At 42.2% G+C, this 14,664-nt stretch overlaps 1 protein-coding gene across 4 annotated transcripts; it reads left to right on the plus strand.

Moving 5' to 3' along the window:
* Positions 1-566: 566 nt before the first annotated feature.
* Positions 567-11,940, plus strand: CNBP (CCHC-type zinc finger nucleic acid binding protein). 4 transcript variants are annotated; one of them, XM_065408709.1, is made up of 5 exons: positions 567-729; positions 9,333-9,472; positions 9,876-9,968; positions 10,151-10,349; positions 10,855-11,940. In XM_065408709.1, the coding sequence occupies exons 2-5, from the start codon at positions 9,349-9,351 to the stop codon at positions 10,970-10,972; spliced, it is 534 nt and encodes a 177-aa protein (XP_065264781.1). In that variant the 5' UTR covers positions 567-729; positions 9,333-9,348; the 3' UTR covers positions 10,973-11,940. The 4 variants fall into 4 exon arrangements, with proteins under 4 accessions (XP_065264781.1, XP_065264780.1, XP_065264783.1 ...); XM_065408708.1 differs by having other exon boundaries at positions 9,876-9,967; positions 10,147-10,349; XM_065408711.1 differs by having other exon boundaries at positions 9,333-9,451.
* The last annotated feature ends 2,724 nt before the right edge of the window (positions 11,941-14,664 follow it).

Genomic DNA, 14,664 nt, shown 5'->3' on the forward strand with positions numbered 1-14,664 from the left:
AGGGGCCGCCAAGTGACTGGCTTTCCTCGCGCACCTTGCGAGTCTCAAGCCCCGTTCAGGATTTGGCGGGAGGCGGGCGCTGAGTCCCCTGTTCTGCCGCATCACCTCACAAGGGCGGCCGAGCGTGCACCCCCACCCCCGCCCCGCGTGACGTGAGACCAACAGGGCCGGGCGGGGACCGAGCACTGCGTCTGGGCTGCCTCCGGGATGGGGGAGGGGAGCCGCAACTTCCTAGCTTGTGAGTCACAACAGAGGAGGGGCAGGGAGGCGCTGCGGGAACCCAGGGGAACCTCCGCGCACTGCAGCACCCTCGGAGTCGTCAATCTCCCCGTGACCTTAGAGCGGCGGTGGCCGCATCGCCACCCCCCCAAACCGCCCCTGCTCCCGCACAGTGCAGTAAGGCAAAAAAGAGTCGAGACAAGCCTGACCCGGTAGGCGGGCACCTCCCCCTTTTCGACGGCGCTGATTGGTTCTCCCCTTCCCAGCGCTGATTGGCTGCACGGAGGCAGCGGCGGGTGCCCATTGGTTGTGCGAATGGGATAATGAGCCGTGCGCAGAGTGATAGGGAAGGGCGGGGTAAGAGTGAGTAAGTGCGTGTGTGGGGCCGTGTGCAAACCGCGTGTGGCGCAGCCAGCGGGGCTCTAGTATCAAGCGGGGGAGATCGAAAGAGAACCGGGCCCATCGTCGCCCGGACGCGCTACCTATCGCAGGAGGGTCGGGAGTCTGCAGGTAACCGTCAAGGCGGCTCGCGGAGCAAGCGGGGGCGCGGCCTGGCCCCGGCCTGCGTGGGGAAGCTGGGGGTGGTGGTGGTGGTGGCGCACTCCGGCCTAGCGCGCGGGAAACCACCCGAGCCTTGGCCGCGCTTGCCTGCAGCCCTGGAGGGGGAGGTGGCCGGCAGTTTGACCGGAGAGGGGCGCGAGTGAGGGGGCCGTTCGGGTGGGCTGGGCGCGCTGGCCGGGCTGAGTCACTCTGGGCGGCGGTGAGAGGAAGCCATCGCTGCTCGGGAGCCCAGCGGCGGAGAGGGCTGGGGACGGAGCGGCCTCCCTTTCCCCCTCCCCCCCGGTCCGAGGCGCGGGTGAACCGCTCTTCGGGGGACTGCCTCGGGCGCCTCTTCCCGGTGCGTGGGGATGGAGGAGGCTGGTGGCTGGGCCGCAGTCTTTCCTGCGGGGCGGGCGGCATGAACACACTCGTCCGGCCGGGCTTAGGGCGAAGGGTCAGCCGCCTGCGTCGGGCCTATTGGCCCTGGGGGCAGTAGCGGGTCTGGGCTGTGCGATCCGGGTGGGAAGGGAGTTTGGGGCTGAACTCGTGCTCTGTGTTCAAGCTGCCGTCTGCTCTGCCGCTCTTCTCTCATTTGTTGCGACCTCGTGCGGGTCGGGAAGGCGGTAATGGCCAGGACGGCGGGCCGTGGTGTGATTGCACCATGTGGCCTCTCCATGTGCTCGGTTCAGGAGGGTTGGGGTGTTCAATCTATTTACATCTGACTGGAGATCTAGGAGGTGTCCCACTCTGTCTGTGAGCCCTGCAACTTAATAGAGTAACTTCGCGATAAAGGTTGTACTTCTGATTTACAATCGCTTTATTTGAACGCCTGTTAAACTTAGTTTTTAAGTCATCCCAGTCTAATATCTTTGCTTGGGATAGTTCGTTGTGGTTTTTTTAGTTCAAGTTATATAAAACAAGTCTATCCCAAATTATTTTTTAGGATTTGTTAATGTAAGTAGTAACTCTTTCAACATAGACTCTTGAATTGTGGTTTGTTGTTTGGTGAGGAGGTGGGGGCTAGAGTGAAATTTACACCTTCTTACACTGGCAATCTTCACCTCTTGTTTGAATTCACTTTAGATGCTCTTGGATCAGGAAGGCTAGATTTCCCATGTGGATAAGGTTTCATCCAAGCAAGTGATTTGCAGTCTGTCTTTCTGCAGAGTACCTTCTCATTGACTCCTTTTGTCTCAATCCCCCTACTTTCCGATGTTTCATGTGGTGGGCTATGAGAAGGCCTTATTTACTGGTGATCTGTGGATCACAATTTGAGAACTCCATTGTTAAGGCTATGCTAGCAATAGCCAATAACTCACTGGCTCAAAGATCCTCTTCCAGTATCATACTTACAGGTCACATGATATACAGATTAATTGGGGACCCATTAAGGTTCCAGTGACAGTCATTGTATCAGCCTGACTGGTATTAAAGAATTTAATTCTTATGGTGGAAGTAAATAGTCCTTTGTAGAAGGCACCTTTCCTCAAATAAGTGGCGTATAGGCCATGTTCTAGAACAGGAGTAGTCTTTTTTTTTTTTTTTTTTCCCTTCCCCTCCTTCTCCCAAAGTCTGAATTTCTTGGTCAAGGTCTAGACTCCAGAGAAGAGAATAATAAGCCCCAATAATGATAGTAATAAAAATGTCAGGGTCTGTTCAAAAGCATCTGGTGGTCCAGACTGTGGGCTGAATCTGGATATTGACTACCCTGCTAGAACCATGTTAATGCTGGCATATTTTGCCAGTGATCATATTGTCCCTACCCTCCTTTCTGGAAGCTCATGGGGAGGTAACTGCAGAGCCGGTTGGCTGGTATCTTACCGCCTTTGTCCCTTGATTAGGTTGTGGCACATAGATGCTAGGCCATGAAGGTTGATATAACAATATAATGTGAAGTATTGTTACTGATTCTCAAGTTTCGCTGCTTTTGTTAGTGTTGACTTGTGTCTGGACCCTGCTTGAGTAGATTATTGTTTGGTGGGTCACTTCTGATACTGAAGGTGGCTTTGGGAACAGTAATTTTGCCTGCTGGTTTGCCCTTGGAATTCCACCGCATTTTAAATCTATACTGTGTACTGCTTATGTTTGGGAAGAATAGACTTGGACTTTGTGATAAGTATTCTGGTCTACATCTTTCATTGTAGCGGGGTGTTACTGTCTCCTGGCTGCTCCAGTGAGTGCCTGGCTAGAAGCTGAACTTCTTCTAGTATAAGATGCTGGTAATACTAATAAGTTGAGGGAAATATTTAGTTAGTATGTTTAAGATAATTGCCCCCATTGTTGACAAAAGGAGGCTTGTACTTGCCAACAAAGTTCACTGTGGGCACTTCTGGTTTCCAAGGTAGTACTAACATCTCTCTGTGGACCTCCCAACAGGTCTCTGTTATTATATGACCTGATCAGATATCTTGACACTACTATAGTACAGAATGTATGCCCAAATAAATCTGTTAGTCCTTAAGGTGCCACCAGACTCCTTGTTAACTTCATTCTGTACTAAAAACAACAATCTACTTAGTGAAGTTAGCCCCAGGGATCATTAATGCTTGTATTGCAGTACAATAGGAGGGAAAGAAGGATGGGGCATTGCGTTGGCTCTTGAATATAGCTAGCTTGTCCTTGTATTAAGGCTGATTGACATTAGTCAGCATTTTAGGTGTAATGTATCTAGGAAATGTTTGAGTACTTGTTGTTATAAAGCAAACGGGGGTGGGGGTGAAAGTTCCTATGAATTGAAGCAGGGGAGGGGAGCAAGGAGTAAGTTGTGTTGGTTTTTTTTTTTTTTTTTTTTTTGTCCCTGTCTCTCTTCTCCCCCCTCCCCCCTGCCCGCCCCCCCTGGAGTCTGTATTTTTCCTTCCCCTAGACAGACCTGTGTCTTAACTCCTTGAAACTGCTGCTCTGCTCACAAGTAATTCAGCAAGGTAGCTTGTCTTCACTTATTATCTTTGCTCTTGGGGTGTGTGTGTTGCATGTGTTTTTTTTATGTATCTGCTGTTGTAAATATTCAGTGAAGGCAATGGTGCAGGTCAAATTCCATAATTGAGGATTAGATTTATAACTCAGAATGTACTGAAGGTACTAAAACATTAGTTGCTTTTTCAGTTATGTTCTAGAAAATACCTTCTAGCTCCATTTTACTCAAAAATAAAAACTTTCAATAGTGAAAGACCTATCTACTCATTGTCTTCTCTTCCCCCCCGTGCTTAAGCTTTCCATTATGAGCGATCTGCATTCCTTTTTTGATCTAACTCTGCTTATGACAGAAGTATTCATTTATCTATTACAAAGAATAGTAAAAGCTTGTTAGATCGTGTTCTCGGTGTGAAAGGTGAGAGCAGGTGCATTCAGTTTTATGACCATAACAGTGGTTTATGAAACTTGACTTCTAACAAACAATAGCGATACGCTGGACTAACAGTTCACAAGGGATTTAAGCAGACTGACTGTAGAACCTGTCTAATGCATTAAAAAAACAATTGAGCTTTATAGCTCTTCAAACCCATTTAAAAAAAAAAAGAAAGGTAATTTAAATCTTGTTAGTTATGCTTGCTTTCTAGTGGGTTATCAGTAGCTTCTTTCTGTAACTTAACAATTTGACTTCCAGATATTCTAAAGGAAAACCTTTTTGGCCATAGTGCTACAAGGAAGACAACTTACTCTTATTATTCTGCACTTTAAAACTTAAGTTTGGAAAGTCTGTTTACAGAAGAGTCTAGAACTATGACAAACCAGTAGCTAACACAACACTGAAGGTCAAATTAGCAATAAGTTTACTAACTCCTCGTTGCCCCCTGGTTAGTTCTCTTTTTATAAACTGTCTAACCTTTGATATGAACAACAAAGTTCTAGAGTTCGTTGTCTGATCTACAAAACTACAACATGCAAGGTACTGCAGTACTATATCGTGATGTGAAAGCTTAAATATACCCACATTCAAAGATGGGGAAATGAAGATATTCAGATCTTTACAGTTGATAAATCTGTTGTAAAAATCACACTGACACTTGGACATTTTTAAAAAAAACAGCCTTAACTCTGATGCATTGTAATAGTCCTCACACTCTGGCTATGGACTTCAAGTGTTCTGCAGGGTCCTCGCCTTCCTCCCACTCTCTTGTGCTGCAGAAACTTAAATACTGCATACCCATATTTCCCTAGCTGACATTGTCCTTGGAGCTTTGAGTTCCATTGGGTATATGGCTCATAACATCTTATTTGTGCTGTGAAACCTTTGAGCTTTGTATGTTCTTCAAGTCCGTGGCTGTCCTGGCTTCATCTCCCCACTTACTCCCCCACACCAATTGTGCTTGTTTATATACTCATGGTGTAAAAATCCAGCTCCTCTGAATAGGATGTTAAAAATCAAACTTAAGTAATTGACTGTTTAATTCATCCAAAATTCTAGTGCACACTGAAAGTAGTAACTTTAAGTTGAGTACGATGAAAATAAGGTTTACTGTAAAAGATGCGACTGTAACCTCAAGGTGACTTGCAGAAGGTATTGCTTTGAGTTAGTGTATTTTATTTTTTATATATATATATATATATATATATATATATAATCTGCTGCACTGTGAAGCATGAAGGCCTAAATACCTTTTCAGTTTTTCCTTTATTTTTTTTCCTTCTGTGCTTTGCCAAAGGGGCTTGTGTTGAGACGGTTATGTCTGTTATACACATCTAACTGCCTTCTCTGAAGGAGAAAAGGATGTCTATTATATTTGAAACATCCTAATGTCAATTTTGTTGGGGTAAATGTCAAAGGTTTAAAGAGCAACTAAAAATCCTTTTTTCCCCACCTTGGACTCAGCTTGCAGTTTCTTGAAGCTCCAACTTCTCTGGTAATTGAGTCCCTTAAGGTTCAGGTCTGCCCTGGAATATTAAGGTAGATTTATTTATTTATTTTTAAATCAGGCCATGATACATCGTACAAAAAAACACTTTTTCATTGCAGGTCATTTTTAACAGACTTTTTGGGTGGGTCCAAATAAAAGTAATGCTAATGACTAACTGGGAAAATTGACCAATTTACATGATTCTGAAAGTCTGATGCCTCTCTACAAAGAATTGATTGCTACAGATGAACAAACGCTTGTGCTGTCCAACCTGCAAACAGCCATGAAGGGAAACATGGTTATATATTGTAGCTTAAAATGAATAAAATCATTAACTCTACTGAATTACATTTGTTCAGATATGGTGCATACTTTCTGGAGGGACAGCAATAAGCCATATTTGGACTACTGACCCTAGGTGGCTTGTTTGCATATTATTTTTTTTTTTTTTTTTTTTTTTTTTAGAACTCAGTCCTCTTTGTTTCTAGCAGTGCAGTTCTCTGAATTCTGTAGCAGCTTTTCCTAAAAGGTGGACAAATTATTTTTATTATGACATTGTCTTATAATACACTTGTCATCTTCATCAAGTCTCCGGTTACAGGTTATAGATTGTTTTAAGTGTGTAAGCATCACAATGGAGGCCCTGAAACGGACTCAAACTTACATGTGGACTTTAGAATTTTGGTGCAGAGAAATACAGTAGTTTAATTAAAGTGATTTGTCAAGGTAGGTTAACATAAGCTGTAGATGCTGCAATCAGAGGTACCTTTGAACATACAGAACAGCATGCTCTAAATCAGCAGTGCTCAGACTTTTGCATTTGTGCCCCCCCCTTACCAGAAAGATACAGGGGGAAAAAAGAGGTACTCGAAACTTAGCTACTGTGTAGTTGTTCCTATAGTTTTAATCCAGCTGCCACATAAAAGCAGGTGGATTAAAAAAAAAATTCATATCAAGTAGTTGATCAGTATTGATGCCATTCTAATACTTAACACAAGTGGCTCATAAGGATTTTGTCAGGATTTTTTAATTGTTACAGAAGCTTACAATACTGTAAGCCTAAGACCCTTCTCAATCCTTTCCCCTCCCTTTTCTTCTTGTTTTGTTACACCAATTTTTGCATTGCAACTTTTGTTGTAAGCCCTTTTGCATTAGGGACTTGATTATGTCTGCATAGTGATGAGTAAAATGGGGGGGGGGGCTCTAGATGTTTCAGTACAAAATACTTCTGTTTAGCAGGTTGTGTAGTAGTTTTTTAGTGTCTGTCTTGCATACAGTACTGTACCAGTTTAGATTAATATTCCCATGCAGCGTGATACAGCTCAACAAAATGTCAAGAAAGAAACCTCAGTAACAAAGTGTTAGCAAGCACACAAATCCAGCTGTTTGCTACAATCATGCTAAGTAGTACACCTCTACCCTGATATAACATGGTCGTGGGGAGTCAGAAATCCCTACCACGTTATAGGTGAAACGTCATTCTATTGGGGTAGGGGCAGCAGGGCTCCAGCAGTGATTTAAAGGGCCCAGGGCTCCCTGCAGCAGCCAGAGCCCCGGACCCTTTAAAGCACCGCCGGAGCCCCACTGCTACCGTGCTATATGCACACCTGTTATATCGGGTCACATTATAGTGGGGTAGAGGTGTACATCAGTGACTTTTGTTAATAGCAAAGTTTCCTTTGTATCCATGTCTGTCCTTGGTCAGATCAGCAGTACAACTTCAGTTATGCAAAAATTAAGTTAATGCAAAGGTCACTTAAATAAGTAGAAATGACAATTTTTAGTTAGAAAATTTCAAATCTCTAGCTAGTTCTACAGCAAGTTTAATCTTCATAACCAAGTTTTAATTTTCATTTTTTTGTACTTGATTTCCTGTTAAGAGCAGTCTTGCATTATGGCTGAGTATTTGAAGAATTTAATACCTGAATAGTCTAATGAGTCTTCAGAAATAGTACATAATTTAGAAGTTAAAAATTTGAAACTGCATAGCTAATGTTATAAAATAGACTTGTGTAATGGCCAGCATAAACAGGTGGATAACAACAGAGTTTTTTCTGTAGGGTTTCTGTCCTGCTAATCAAGCAGACTTCATAAAAGCTGGAGTTACTTATGCTCTGTATATTTAGTTTATCATAGTTTGAGCCTTTGTGTGGGATTAACTTTGTTATAAATTGCTGTCTGCAGTTCAGTATTGTCCAGGTGCTACTTTCAGTGACTGAGGGAAATTTTCCCAGTATAAAGCTTCAAAGTACACCTCTACCCCAATATAATGCTGTCCGTGGGAGCCAAAATATCTTACTAAGTTATAGGTGAAACCGCATTATATCGAACTTGCTTTGATCCTCTGGAGTGCACAGCCCTGCCCCCCTGGAGCGCTGCTTTACCGCGTTATAGCCGAATTCATGTTATATCAGGCCGCGTTATATCAGGGTAGAAGGTAGCTGAAAATATGCTGTTGGTTTACACATGTATAACTTCTGCAGTAAAGTTATGAAACATAGCTTATCAGCCCTAGATATTAATGTGCCACAGTTAAGGACACTTGAACAGAGTTCAACACTAACTTTTGGCCTAAGCAAGCTTCTACAAATTTAAGACTGTTTCCAGGAATTTTTAATTTCTGAATTAAAGATAATTCCCCTAATGTGTTTACAATCACATCATGCTAGCACTGTGTAGTGCATGAGATTTGAAAGTGAAACCATTTTATTTTCTAAATTAAAATACAAAAAATGCAGAAAACTTTCAAAATCTTAAGATCTACATTTCTGTCAGAACTTAATTGATCTCCCTTTAAACACCTGTTGTGTTCTGGAAGATTCTCTAATAGCCACTTTACGTAAACCTGGGTGGCTTGGTTTTAATTGGCTCATATTTGTACTTTAATTTATTTTCTACAAGGTTGATTCTCATTCTTTGGTAGCTATTAAAACATTGATTTGTAATTAAACATTACCTATTGGCAAACAAGCACCATATTTAGTGTAATAAGGATACACTATACCTATACACACTTCAGATTCTTTTTTTACATCTTTTACAATGATAGAAAATGGCAAAAGGTGTGGGGTGGGTTTTTTTTTTTTTTTTTTTTTTTACACACTTGTGTCGAGCTCTGTTTGGATGGAAATTTAATAAAATGGTTTTTTGCATTTAATTAAATTATTTGTTTAATAAATTAGTTTGTTTAATAAAGGTCCTGATGTCGTCAAAACATGTTTTGCATTTAAAATAGACTTATAGGAAATATTCACTGTAGTTGGTGAATAGAACTGTTTCTGGCCACCATGTGCTTCAAGATTTTTTTTTTAGGACTAGTAGATCTCATCCATACACCTAGTTTTTATACATAGTCACAGGAAGTAAATAAGCATTCCTGCTTGTACAACTCCCAATTGGCTTAACTTTGAATGAACTAGCCAGTAAACTGAAATTAAGGAAATATTCTTTCTGCAACTGCAGAAGAGGCTTCTGCTATGTCAAAAACTGGTTAAGCACCTCCACAAACTGGTCCCCAGTGCTTAGCAAGTGACTTCCACTAGGTCAGTGATTTGACTTAAGTTTGTGGTGGTGGTTTTTGACAGCAAGCATGTACAAAATATTTATGTATTTAAATATATTAAGTTTAGACATTCACTGAAGCTGTCAGCTTCAAATTTAATTTTCAGTAGGCTTACTTTTTTTAAAAGCCCATAAGTTAAATATCTGCTGTAAATTTTAAATTTTTCTTTTACATAGGAAATAAACTGCAGTGATGAGCAGCAACGAGTGCTTCAAGTGTGGACGTACTGGTCATTGGGCTCGGGAATGCCCTACTGGAATTGGCCGTGGCCGTGGGATGCGAAGCCGTGGCAGAGGTGGATTTACCTCCGCAAGAGGTTTCTAATTTATACGTATCTGAACGAACAGTAAAATCTCACTAATTGCAAATGTGATACTAATGACACTTTTACAAGTATTGCTTTAGCGACTGAGCAAACACAGATCAAGGATAGTACACTAAATCTATTCTGGTAACCTTATTTTGTCAAGTGTAGTTCCAGTTTTAATTTGGTAATCTTTTGTACTTGCAGAGTACATTTGCAAGTCTTAATGAGGGCTTACTGCAACCCTCTGCTACTAAATCTTTGAAAAGAACAGTGAGGTTGCTGTGGGAAGGATTGTAGATTGCAGATTCTCTTTTTGCTAATGTCCTAACCCTTGTGTTTATACTGTCAAGCTGTTTGATGTATATTTTGATCCCTAAATAACAATGCTTTTCATGTTCCCTATATAAAATAGGCTTCCAGTTCATGTCTTCATCTCTCCCAGACATCTGTTACCGCTGTGGTGAGTCTGGCCATCTTGCCAAGGACTGTGATCTTCAGGAGGATGGTAAATATTACTAAATTTTCTATATTTTATTTACTCAGAATGTGGTGGAAGGGCAAAAAACCTGAACACATTTGTCAGATCATTAAAAATAAACTGATCGTTGATTTCTGTTAAATGCTTGTTATGTTGTAACTTTATCAAGGTTTTATAGTCTTGTTTGGCTTGTTTTCTTATTGTGGAAGCCTGCTATAACTGCGGCAGAGGTGGCCATATTGCTAAGGACTGCAAGGAGCCGAAGAGAGAGCGAGAGCAGTGCTGCTACAACTGTGGCAAACCTGGCCATCTGGCTCGTGACTGTGACCATGCAGATGAGCAGAAGTGCTATTCTTGTGGGGAATTTGGACACATTCAAAAAGACTGCACCAAAGTTAAGTGCTATAGGTAAGGCACTAAAGGTATAACAATTATCCTACAGCTATTTAAGGTATATCTTACCCTTAATCTAATCTGCAGTTTATACAAGTTAGCTTGTTTAATCTGTTTTGGTTATATGCCTATTTTCTTGTGATCTTTTTAAAGAAACTAACTTTGACTCACTACTTGTAATGTTTAGACTGATGTCTGATGCAACTTCTTCCTGTTGCTTTTGACTTAAACAGGGTTCAGCATGTATAGTAGTGTGCTATTTCTAATATCCTGACTGACCTCACTGAATGTGCTGCACATTTCTCTGGTATAGAATTGAGCTTGCCTAATATCTAAGGGTGTATTTCCAAATGTATTAGAACAGTTATACAGCAGAAGCCTCAAATGCAGAGTTCATTAGTGGTACATCAGGTTGTACTGTGATGGCAGTGTTGAGTAGTTCCTGTTGTGGCTATTGAAGAGGCTAACAAATCCACTTTTAATTTATCAATAATAAAATATTAATATTTCTTTCCTTCAGGTGTGGTGAAACTGGGCATGTAGCCATCAACTGCAGCAAGACAAGTGAAGTCAACTGCTATCGCTGTGGCGAGTCAGGGCACCTTGCACGGGAATGCACAATTGAAGCTACAGCTTAATTATTTCCTTTATCGCCCCTCCTTTTTCTGATTGATGGTTGTATTATTTTTCTCTGAATCCTCTTCACTGGCCAAAGGTTGGCAGATAGAGGCTACTCCCAGGCCAGTGAGCTTTACTTGCCGTGTAAAAGGAGGAAAGGGGTGGAAAAATCGACTTTCTGCATTTAACTACAAAAATGTTTATGTTTAGTTTGGTAGAGGTGTTATGTATAATGCTTTGTTAAAGAACCCCCTTTCCGTGCCACTGGTGAATAGGGATTGAGTGGGAAGAGTTGAGTCAGACCAGCAAACGCTCTCCAGGTTCCATGGGAGTGATCCTTTGCAAGAGGAAGAATAAATCCTGGAAGTGTCCGAACTTCCACAAGTAACTAACATTAATTTTATTACAATGATGGCCTTGGATTGTCTGACCTCAGTAGCTGTTAATAACATCAAGTAATGTCTTTATCAGGCCCTACCTAGAGCATATAGCTGAGTGGGAGTAAACAAAACAGATGTACGTGCCTGTTAGTGGCCATGAGAGCGAGAGAGAGGGAAATCAGGAATAATTAAAACAAAGTAACAATAATTCAGTCAATGAATGTTAATATCAGCAATACAGAAGGTAATGGGAAGCTTTTGAATAAGTATTTCAAACTAAATCTAAAACCCAGAACATCAGTTATGATAACATACGCAATTTGGAGCTATTCAGGAGTTGCAAAGAAATGCATTTTCACAGAAATCAAGATGTTATTTTTGTATACTATATCACTTAGACCAACTGAGTTTCATTTGCTTGTAATCAGTTTTTAAAGTAAATGGTAAAAGCAATTGAAGTCCTAGAATATAGAAATGTAATTTTAAACTATCAATAAAGCTGGAGGAGGAAGGGGAGTTTGGCTAAAGTTCCTTTTGTTTAGCTTTTGTTCATGTACATAGTGCAAAACACCATATTAAAGAGGGGAATGTGGAGGTGTTGAAAAGCTTATGGTTTGGACTTTTCTTTTGTATGAAATCTTATCTGGTGTAAAGTTCAGTCCCATAACATTCAGAATTTCATAAAATCACAAAATACGGCACTACTTACAGGCCTTAATTTCTCTGCATACAGTGCCTCTGGCAAACCATTGGTTCCTACTTGCATTATGCTCTCCAACCTTTGCACTGGTTACCCATTAAAACATAAGTTCATGTGTCTTTTACAAGCATTGTGATTGGGCAGAGTAAAAGGGCTATGAAGAGACCAGCTTTATGAATCATGCTGCAATACTAACTCCTGTGAAGTAGCCTGATTCTTCAAAGGCAAGCATGTCCTTACTAGATGTTTTTAGGAAGAATTAGTATTTTGGCCTATCCAAGTGCCCCCAGAACATATGGCAGTGCATTAAGATGTAGTTTTAACCCCCCCCCCCCCTTTAAATGCAAACCTATTTGACAAAGGTAGGAGAACTGTTAGGCCTCGTCTACACTAATAAGTTTTGTCAACAAGTGGTGTTGACACTCAAAACATAATACAAATCAGAATGTCATGTTCACACTTACTTCCTCTGTCAGCAGAGCACAGCCACAGTTGGAGCACTAGCTTAGACAGTGTGAGCAATGTACTGTGGGCATCTATCCCACAGTCCAGCTTGACACCTTCTGCCCCTAGGTGTTGTGGAAAGGCAGAGCAAATCACAGTGCATATTGGGACTAGACTCAATGTCCTATAATACATTGCTTTCTGTCCCAGCACACTATGGGCTTCCAGCTTTCTTTCATGACACTTTTCAATGGCCCCCCTGTGCTGTGCACCTCAGCATCTTTGAGAAGAGATGGATCCTGCACTGCTCTCCTATGCTGCTTCACTGCCATCTGTGATGTCTTCATCACAGTTCAGTTAATCATGAAGTTCCTAACTGAAGATTTCCAGTTGCCTGACATACTGTGCAATATTGATAGGAGCAACTTTAAATTGCTTTTGGCATTCACAGAACAGCTGCATAGGGTAGACAGTCACTTTTGGACTTGTGAAACAAGTACTGAATGGTGGGATTGTGTAGTCAGGCATGGGATAAATGGCTACGGAACTCTTGGATGCAGAAAGCCATCTTCCTGGAACTGTGTGCAGAGCTTGTCCCAGCACTGCAGTGCAAGGACACCAGAATGAGAGCTGCTCTATTAGTAGAGAAGTGTGTGGCATTCTCTGTGTGGAAGCTGGTGACTCCAGACTGCTACTGGTCACTCGTGAATCAATTTGGAGTCAGGAAGTAAACAGTTGCAGCTGCATTAATGCAAATGTGCAAGGCAGTTAATTGTATCCTGCTACAAAGGACTGTGATTCTGGGAAATGTTCATGATAGTGGATGGCTTTGTAGAAATGGATTTCCCTAACTGTGGAGGGGTGATAGATGGGGCACACATGCCAGTTTTGGTACCAGACCACCTTGGGGCAGGGTACATCTATAAGAAGGGTTACTTCTCCATGATGTTGCTGGCACTAGTGAAACACCCATGGGTGTTTCACTGACATTGACGTGGGGTGGTCCAGGAAGGTGCATGACACATCTTCAGCAACACTGGCCTGTATAGAAAGCTACGAACAGGGACTTGAAGATTACAGTGGGGGGATGTTGAAATGCCCATAGTGATCCTGGGAGACCCAGCATACCTCTTACAGCTGTGGCTCGTGAAACCTTACACAGTAAACCTGGACAGCAGTAATGAGCAGTTCAACAGGCTGAGTAGGTGCTGGATGACAGTGGAATGTGCACTTGGCAGATTAAAGCTGTGCTGGTGATGCCTTTATGGCAGGCTAGACCTTAATGAGAATTCCCATGGTCATAGCCACATGTTGTACATTGCATAATCTTTGTGAAGCTAAGGGTGAAAGGCTTGCTCAAGGGTGGAGTGTTGAGGTAGACTACTTGGCGGCTGACTTTTGAGCAGCCAGGTGGGTTAGCAGGAGCCCGGGGGGACAATTTGAATCAGGGAGGCTTTGAGGCAACACATTGAAAATGAGAACCAGTCATGTATATCTCTGGTGCTGCAATGTTATATTGCATGTAGCTTTCCTAGGAAGTAATGGTGACATTTTGGGGCCTTATATTCCAGCAAGCACATGAATAAACTGCCTGCGTATGTATTGGTAGTGCCTGCTATCTCAATTTGCAGAAAACAAAGATGAATTACAAATCAAAAAGGAATGGCACACAAAGATACTTGGCAGGAGAGGAGGTACCAGGGAAGGGCAGACTTTCAGAGCTGTGTGTAGGTCCAGCTATCATGAAAGTAGTCTGGGGGGGAAGAGTGAAGGGCGAACAGAAGTTGTGGACAGGGCATGGAAGAGTTCTGAATGTGCTGCAGGGGAGAGCAGGCACAGATCTGCTCCCTCTGCAACATTAAGGACTTCAGCATCTGCTCCTCCATTACTTTAATCATATGCTCAGTAGCATCTTTAAACTGATTTCTTTTCTGTCCTGCCTTTCGGCTTCCCAGTACTCATTGCATTCCCTTTTCTCTGCATTGGAGCAGTGCCGTACCTCCTGGAACATGTTTTTGCTCTCTCAGGTGCTTGTTTATCTGAGCAATTTCACAGTGGTCCAAGCCAGGTGAGTGTTTGCTGTGGTCACCTGGGAAGATGAGATGAGACCTCTCCACTGTGAGCAAACAGGAAATGGAATTTCAAAAATTCCTGGTGATTCTAAGGGAGAGGGGCAAATAGTTGTTTA

Source organism: Emys orbicularis, chromosome 7 (assembly GCF_028017835.1).
Source record: "Emys orbicularis isolate rEmyOrb1 chromosome 7, rEmyOrb1.hap1, whole genome shotgun sequence".
In the NCBI taxonomy this organism is placed as follows: Eukaryota; Metazoa; Chordata; order Testudines; family Emydidae; genus Emys; species Emys orbicularis.